Below are 8,739 nucleotides of genomic sequence, written 5' to 3' on the forward strand. Positions count from 1 at the left end.
TATATCTTCTGTCAAAAATAAATGAACTGCTGCGTGTTTCACGTGCAAGCAGGGCATTTAAAAAAAAAAATGCTATCTGTGGAAAATATGCTGCAGCTTGAAGAACTCCTTCACGTCTCGAGCGCGACTGTTGCACCACCTGCATAGAGGATGAATTGTAAAGAAATGTTCTTGAATCTCATCATTAATCATTTATTTAACATCAGTGTTGCTCTAGTGAATGATATATCATTCTTTTATGTTTTGATGGACTTTCTACGGTTGATTTTGATTTTTTTTTTCCTCTTGTAAAAGACATTAAAAGTAGTAGGAGGTAAAGACTGAGGTATTAAACCAGATATTGCTGTTTCCTGTTCTCCGCCCGTTTCATTTTTATTACCGCATCAATACTTAACTGCGTTTCCCTAATTTTTCATCATGTTTCATTTGGTTTAAAGGAATGCATGAATCCCTGCTGCAACGCTACTACCTGCACTCTGAAAGGCGATGCTGTCTGCGCACATGGGCACTGTTGCCAGGACTGTCAGGTAATTTGTGTTTCTGACAAACGGCATTCTGTAAAACGACATAAAACCGAATATATTTAATGAAATGTAGTTGCTCATACTCAGACGCTCGTTGCTTTGTTTGAGCTGTGCGTCTTTGTCTCGCTTGTTTTCTACCTCCGAGTGCAGCTGAAGCCGGCAGGAACGCCGTGCCGTGAACCCAGTAACTCCTGCGATCTGCCCGAGTTCTGCACAGGCGGCAGTCCCCACTGCCCTGCCAACGTCTACCTGCACGACGGCCACTCCTGCCTCAACGTTGACGGCTACTGTTACAACGGCATTTGCCAGACCCACGAGCAGCAGTGTATCACTCTGTGGGGCCAAGGTATGTGTGCGTAGGACGCTGGAAGGCCTCCTTACTGGCCCGGTTTGACTCTTAAAAGCTCAAAAATTGATACGAGCTCTCAAAGGGTTTTTTTTATTTTTTTTATTGTGTCTGTCAGGAGCCAAGCCAGCTCCAGGGATCTGCTTTGAAAGGGTCAACTCAGCAGGGGACCCTTATGGCAACTGTGGCAAGGATTCAAAGGGCTCCTTTGCAAAATGTGAAGCACGGTGAGAGATGATGTTCCTGTAGAAATCAAAGCAGACCTTTAGTTTTGATATTCAGAATGATCTAACACTGCACCAAATAATTTGCTCTACACACGGGGGAAACGGATTTTCTTGAATATCGCAGTTTAGAATCGAATCAAACGTTCGCTAAACACAAACATCTCAATATCTTTATTTCTCAGTTTTCCAACTTCTTAGAAAGGCTCTTCTAGTGAAACATTGGTGATTTTAGAAAACAAAAAAGCAGCTTGTTTGTTTGTTTTTTTTTTTCTTTGACTGATGGTGTGAATTTAACACTACCAGCTCCACCTCAATGGCAGTAACATGTTAAAAATATCCTAAAGGCAATCGGTAATCGCGCCTTTGCAGTGGAACTGTTGTTGTTTTGTTTTTGTTTTTTTGCAACCATTTGACACTACTGAGCACGGATTGCTGATGAAACCATTTGGTGGATATGGTAATGGAGGCATGTTATTGGATTTATTACATTTTGGGTGGGATTGGAATAACAGGCTCTGGACTGCAAGGCTCTGTGTTATGCCCCAAGCTTTTTATACTTTCAAATATTCTAATACATTTTATATTATATTTATATCATTCAAAAAATTATAGCAAAACAAAATTTGTAATATTTACTTTTATTCAAATAAAAATTATAGTCAAATTAAAACTATGTAATCAGGCTCTTATGAGTGGTAATTGACTAAACTGTGCAGAGACTCATTAACGACGTTTAAAGGAACATATCTAAATGTATTATAGTTTTATTTAAAAAAATAACATTCAAATAGTTTTAGAGCAAGAAAATATGCATGTGACACTACTGCAGGTCATTGACTCAGGCGGATTAATCCAAATGCACGTCATGCTTTTTAGATTTTTGTTTGTAAAAGATTTAGAAAATCATTTGAAATGTTCCTTCTACTTCAGGTTTATGCACTACTTTGCTCTGATGTGTCACATAAATTCATGATAAAATACATCCCATTTGAAGAAAATGCAAAAAAAACAACAACAAAGTTTTTACTTGACTAGCCATAGCAGAAAGAGAACAAAAAACTCTCATGAATTTAAACTGGGATAGACAAAGACATTTGTTTCCGTTTCTTGACTATTTTTTTTTTTTCTGTGTTTTGATTGCCGTGCATGCAGAGATGCAAAATGTGGAAAAATCCAGTGTCAAGGTGGAGCAAACCGCCCGGTTATCGGCACCAACGCCGTTTCCATCGAAACGAATATACCCCTGCAGGAAGGTGGAAGGATATTGTGCCGAGGTACTCACGTCTACTTGGGTGATGACATGCCTGATCCAGGCCTGGTCCTGACGGGGACCAAGTGCGGAGACGGAATGGTGAGTTCGTATCACATCACATCCAGCAGTCTGCTAAGATACGCATGCCACTCTGAAGTACATGATGGTGGAATTTAAGGCAGTTCATCCAGTCATTTTGAGAACAAAAACTTCTGACCCAATTGGTAATAAGAAGCGAGTGGATGCAATTTAACTGAAAGGATAAAAATAAATAAATTGGAAAGTCTAATGTGTCAGACAAAATGTATTACAGAAAAAAAAAAAAAGATTCCTCCCATTCCTGGCTCAGTTTTATCAAAGCTGAGGCAGAAGTTTAACAATACTTTCTTCCATTCACTTTTGGTGTAAATGTTGGTCAAATTAAATGTATTTCTTCCCCAAAGTATGTTGAAAATCAGTGCCTGAGTTTTCTGCAATTTAAATTTCTCTCTGATTTTTGTTTCATTTTATTTTTTCGCACATTTACAAAACATATAGGCAGCTTCTGTTCAAGGTTGGTGCCTCCCCTGAGGTTTTCTATACTCTCCTTGGAGTCACATTGGGTTAGATTGTCATTGTCCAGAGATTTCTTTGAACTAAACTAAGCTGAAGTAAGCAATATGAGGACATTTCAATGACGATGTTAATTTTTCTACTAACATGTACAAGCTTTAGGATAAGTGCTGATGTGTCTTTCTGAAGATGTTAAGTTTCCAAAGATTAATGAACAAATGTATATATATATATTTTTTATTATCCAAGACTCTTAAATAAAGATTATTTCTTCACATTGTATCTGTAACTCAAAATTATTTGTGTAAAAACAAAACATAATTGTTTTTACACAAACAATGCTACATGCTGGGAATAGCAGTGGAATAATGAATGATGAGCCAAAGGCCATGACTTAATGTATTAGACATTTTTCAGGGTGTACTTTATTGTCATGTTGGACTTGCTTAAGCTCACACACTTAATTGATGACCCATTATTCACTCGATTTGGCTTCTCCCAGTGGTCATCAATTCAGCCAGTGGTCACTTCACTGATTCAGTTGCTCCATTTAGTCTAATTTACTTCACTGTAAACCTCTACCCATTTGTTATTTTATTTTATTTTTTTTAAAAGGGCCTCGGCCTTCTTCTGCCATTTCTCTCAGCGCCAGCTGCTGCTCATCCTCACATTTTAGACGGTTAACTTTGGGCGCGGTGCCTTTGACAATCAACTATGATGTATTTCCACTGGTAGCATAATTATATTTAATGCTGTTCTGATTTAGAGCTGTGGAGGGGAAATGAAAAGAAATGGTGAGCTGGATGTGCCTCTTCCCTTTAAGAGATTAAAAGATTTAGATTCTTTTTTTTTTTTTTAACTGCTCTGCCGTTTGAGCCCACGCTGTCAATATTTAATGTCTTTGTCTGCTTCAGATGTGTCTGAATCGTCGGTGCCAGAACGTCAGCGTTTTTAGTGTGCACGAGTGTGCAGCCAAGTGCAGCGGCCGAGGGGTAAGTGCAGCACCTTCCTCATCCTCGTTCGGCTGCAAAAAGCCGTTTCGAACAGATCTAAACCCGTTTAATACCCCATTTATTCCTCAAAGAAGCTTAAGCTGCAGTGTGTTCAAAATGCACCCCATTGTGTATTTATTAGGGAACAAACACAACGCTTGGCAATTAATCACTTAAAATGCTGAAAGGTTCAATCAGTTAGGCGTAATGATCTCATTTATGTTCAGCTCTATGCGCCATTCATCATACGCCCAGGCTGTCACTCTCGTCCTAAACTGCGTTTTGAATCATTTCAGATTTTTTTATTTGGAGCACAATTCCACGAGTTTAACTTTAAGCCAGGTTTGCCACAGGTTTTTTGGATCTCAAATTTGACATTCTTGCAACGTACTCGTTTCATACCTCTTGAGCTTTTTCACATTTCAAGGTATTTTTTATTTTTTTTGTGGTAAGCAAACGCAAAGCGAGCAGGTTGTGCACATTCGCAGTGTTCATTCCTACCTGCTTAAGTCGAAGCCAATTGGATTCCTAATTGTTTCAAGAAAACGTTTCACCTTTTTATCCAAAAAAAAGGCTTCAGTTCTCAGCATGGTTGGAAGTAATAACGTTCTACGTTTTAGTTGGAGCAGTCTCTCTTAATAGAGCCATTAACGACACGTGGAATCTGAAGCCACTTCCTCAGTGTTGGATTTTCCAAATTTAACGTAAATGGCTTCTTCCACTCTTCCCTCAAACTATTTATCCTCCCTGTCCAAAATGTCCTCTTTGCTGTCCTCAAACGTATCTGTTGGATTGGCCCATACTTTTTTTGTGGAGCAACGTTTTTGTTTCTCCAATTAAAGAAATAACATACTCATATTCCAATGAATACTGAACTTCTGTTAATTGTGGGGCTTGAAATGTACCTGAAATACCCCGTCTTTGTTTCTTAGACAACCCTTCAGCATATGGGATGTCACTTGTCATCTTTTCTTCTAATCTCCTTCAGTGGACTGAGTTTGAATGCTTTCTTAAAATCGTGAATGAACTAACATAAGTCCAGTTAATGTATCCACCAGTTTGAGGAGCTGCTTGATGTGTTTGTGTTCCTCGTCTTTTCCCTTGGGGGAATTTTTTTTTTTTTTTTTTTGGCCCAATGCTGAAAAGTCTCTGATGGCTGATAGATTAGGTGGCGAGATTCAAAAAGTAGGTACTACAAGATAAAGTCTCTCAACAGCTCCCAGAGGCTTCGGCCGTGACTGCGGCGCTCATTCCCTTCCATTACATCTCCAGGACAAATGGTTTTGATTGCCTCTTAAAACGAAACATCGCCAGTTATTACAGGGGTCGTACTTGTTTGTGCAGTTCCAGTAAAGACGCATAAAACCTCAAGGAATGTTTGACATACTGAAACAAAAGGATGTGGGTTTCTCTAGGAGAGAGGGCACCCCTGCATGCAGAGATTAGATCAAGATGTTGCTGGAAAGAGAATACCTCACCTGTTTCAGATTACCCAGGCAGGGAATCCTTCTGGAGATTCTCCCTCCTGCACTGAGCAGGACGGGGGAAGATAAGAGGGTGAGACTGTACAAATGTGGTGTCAGAGAAATGCTGCGCTTTGTTTCTCGTACCAACTCGCCTTGATTTGATTTGCTCAAGGCACCACAAAGTGCACCTGAGTGGGAACAACTAGAAAATACGTTTTTTTTTTTTTTTTTGAATTCAGCTTTTGTAAACAAAGTTTCTGAAGGGTTTTAAGCATAAATTCCACCGATGTGACATTTCTAGCCAGGCGACCTCGTTTCAGATGCAAAACAGATTTTTATTTTGCCGCAATTTATTTCGTATTTATCATTTAAATTAGGTAGCAGCCTTCATGAGTCAAAATCAGCAGCGCTCCGAAAGATCTAAGTGACGTTTGCAGCCGATTTTATAAATTTCATAGGTTGGTAGAATTGCACAAATAAGTCCCCCAGAGATTGGAATTAGTCAGTATCCCTTCGATCAGCTCTGATCAGCGCTTTGAATGCTGAAAAATTATGTTTTCTTTCTTTTACAACAAAATTTAAGTATAACAAATATCAACCAAGATGCACTTTAAGAATAATGGTAATAATTCTGTTAATCTTTTGTGTTCTGAAGGATTTAAAACTACTACCTTTATAACAGTATCAGCACATATGTATTTATTTTTCTCTTTTTTTTGTGCTGGTGTCCTTTAAAACAATAAAAAGAAAAAAGAACAGTCAAGTCAGACATCAAAGAAAACCAGAAAATCGTTTTTACCAGCCAAACCCTGATCAGCGGATTTCTTCTCTTTCGTCGTTTATAAGACGTAGCTTTGTAGCTAATGTCATATTGTCGAAACCACACCTTTAAAACCTAATCTCCAAATGTGTTTTTCATGCTCTGCAGGTGTGCAATAGCAACAAAAACTGTCACTGTGAGGCTCACTGGTCTCCTCCCTTCTGTGACAAGGCAGGTTTTGGAGGAAGTGTGGACAGCGGCCCCATCAGGCTGACGGGTAAAATCTACATCTTGTGCTCTTATAAAGTCCTGGACCGTATCTGTTTGGAACAGACTGGTTAGGCACGATCTCAGTAATAAACACTGAACCATCTGCAACAGTAAAACTGCTCCAGTTTATACTCATTTGTAGGTGAAGGGAAGCATTCACTTTCAACCGGAGGACGCCTCCTGCACCTTCAGAAGAATGTTGTCTTTACAACGTGCTAGAGGTTATGGAAGAAGATCAGATTTTTTTTTTTGGAGATGCTGACTGGCCTCTCACCTGTCTGTTTCTCAGTGCATCTCGTACTTCTTTACATTTTGCTTCCAGGCAGCTAGACGTTCTTGTAGCTTTTAAATTGGTCTTGAGCAACAGTTCTTCAGGCTTCAGAAATCTTGAAAGTTTTGCTTTGGACATTGGTTGCTTTTTTTTTTTTTTTTTAATGAGATCATGGCACCTTTTTGTTACTATGTGCTTGAAAATGGAAAAAAAAGAAAACAAAAAGGGAGCATTGTTAAAAAAAACAGTTAAAAAAAAGTTTTAAAAGATCCCAGATCCTACATTGTCTGCAGAAAATACGCCCACAGCAAAAAACACCGACAGTCGAAGCTGCTGAAATATCAGCTTGACTTGTTTAAGTTCCTGTTACTTCCATATGTTTGTTTTTATGAGCAGACAGCAGGAATCTGGCTGTGGGTATCCTGGTGGCTCTCCTCACCGTGCTGGTGGCAGCTCTGATCGTCTGCGTCAAGCGGAAAACCCTGATTGGCCTCCTGTTCGCCAGCAAGAAGGATCAAATGGAGAAGCTCAGGTTATAATTCAGTCATTTATCGACGCGTTGTCTAAAACGTTTAAAAGTAAGAGTTGGAATGTTTTCCAAACTGATATCCAGGCTTCCAGGGCAGTCTGGAAAAGTATGGAATATGGTTTAAGTATTTTCCCAGGTCTGGATAAGTTTCAGAAAAATGTTTTCCTTTGCTACTGTCTAAACATCCATCCATCCTTACTTCCTTCCTTTGTTTCTTCATTCCTTTTGTCTTTCATTCTCCTTTTTCCTTCTTTCTTTTGATCTTACCTTCCTTCTTTTTTCTAGCTTCCTTTTTGGTATGCTCTATACTTTGCCCCATTGCTTCTTTCCTCCACTTTCTTTCTTTCTTTCTTTCTCTTTCCTTTCCTTCTTTCTGTCCTATCTTTCTCTCTTTTTTACTTCTTTCATTGCTTCTTTTCTTCCTTTCTTCCTTCAATCCTTCCCTCCAAAATGTATATAGAAACCCTGAAGAGAATATTTGCTTCCACTGTATTCTGTAAAGTGAAGTCGGATTGATAAAACAGGCTCTTTATTTTCCTGTTCGTGCGGCAGATCAGAAAGCGCTCCAGTCAACGGACCGTCGGCTCCAAAGCATCACCCGTCTTCTCCGACCCGACCGGCCCCACCTCTGCCCCACAGTGCCACCATCTTCAAGGTGACATCTTCATCTACCAAACCCCCTAAACAAATTGCAAACGGCATCCCTACTGTATCCGTCTGAACAAAGCGGAGGATTAGCGCGTCAGTTTTCTGCCGATGTTGCAGCGGCTCCCACAAATCATCCTCCGCTGAATTGATGTGTTGTTTTCACACAAACGGCAGCTCGTTCAAATCCAATTAAGTCATCCCACTGAACGTGGATGTACGGAGGAGGCAGTGATAATGGAGTGCGGTGGTGAGCGAACGGCGGGGGTTTGGGGGGGAGGGGGGCTTAGGACACGCAAATGCATTTCTTGTCATTAGCAGCTGCCTGCTCAGAGAGAAATTGATTTATCTGCGTGTGAGGAATGTCGAGCTGCTCAGTTGACACCTTAAAGTAATTTTGTTGCTAATAATTGTGAGACAGAGGCCACGTTCTCTGCTGTAATGACTCTCGTGGCTGCTTCGCTGCGTGCTTTGACCGCTCCATTATCGCCCCAGCGCTAACAGGAAGTGATCTGATGGATGTGGAGGTTGCTCAAGAGCAAAGCCTAAGATGTTAGGTTAGAGCAGACACTTGTGTTGTAATATGTGTCCGATGCAAAGTTTTCTTTCGATTTTAGTTTGTCCCTGTATTATCAAAAATTTTAATGTTTCGCTTGATTTTTATCTGAAATACCAACACATCGGTTTATAAATCATTTTAACCTTAAAAATCCTAAAAAGTGCGGCAGGCATTTGTATTCAGTCGCCCTCTTTTTCGTTTCTTATTCGGGGAGCCATGTCTCGTTTTCTTTAGCTTCCACAGTCGTTCAATACTTTTTGTTGGCGTATCAAATAAAATCTGTGCTCTTCCTACGCCCCCCCCCCCCCCCCCCCCCCAAAAAAAAAAAAAAAAAAAACAAAGTGGC

At 39.9% G+C, this 8,739-nt stretch overlaps 1 protein-coding gene across 1 annotated transcript; it reads left to right on the top strand.

The window, feature by feature from the left end:
• Positions 1 to 400: 400 nt before the first annotated feature.
• Positions 401 to 8,703, top strand: LOC106943664 (disintegrin and metalloproteinase domain-containing protein 12-like). Its single transcript, XM_015026973.1, has 8 exons — positions 401 to 527; positions 675 to 870; positions 989 to 1,097; positions 2,250 to 2,448; positions 3,816 to 3,893; positions 6,288 to 6,392; positions 7,053 to 7,192; positions 7,742 to 8,703. Exons 1-8 carry the CDS (start codon positions 444 to 446, stop codon positions 7,908 to 7,910), a joined length of 1,080 nt encoding a protein of 359 aa, XP_014882459.1. The 5' UTR covers positions 401 to 443; the 3' UTR covers positions 7,911 to 8,703.
• Positions 8,704 to 8,739: the final 36 nt, after the last annotated feature.

Source organism: Poecilia latipinna, unplaced genomic scaffold, assembly GCF_001443285.1.
Source record: "Poecilia latipinna isolate Pla-1442-1.1 unplaced genomic scaffold, P_latipinna-1.0 Scaffold5644, whole genome shotgun sequence".
NCBI lineage: Eukaryota > Metazoa > Chordata > Actinopteri > Cyprinodontiformes > Poeciliidae > Poecilia > Poecilia latipinna.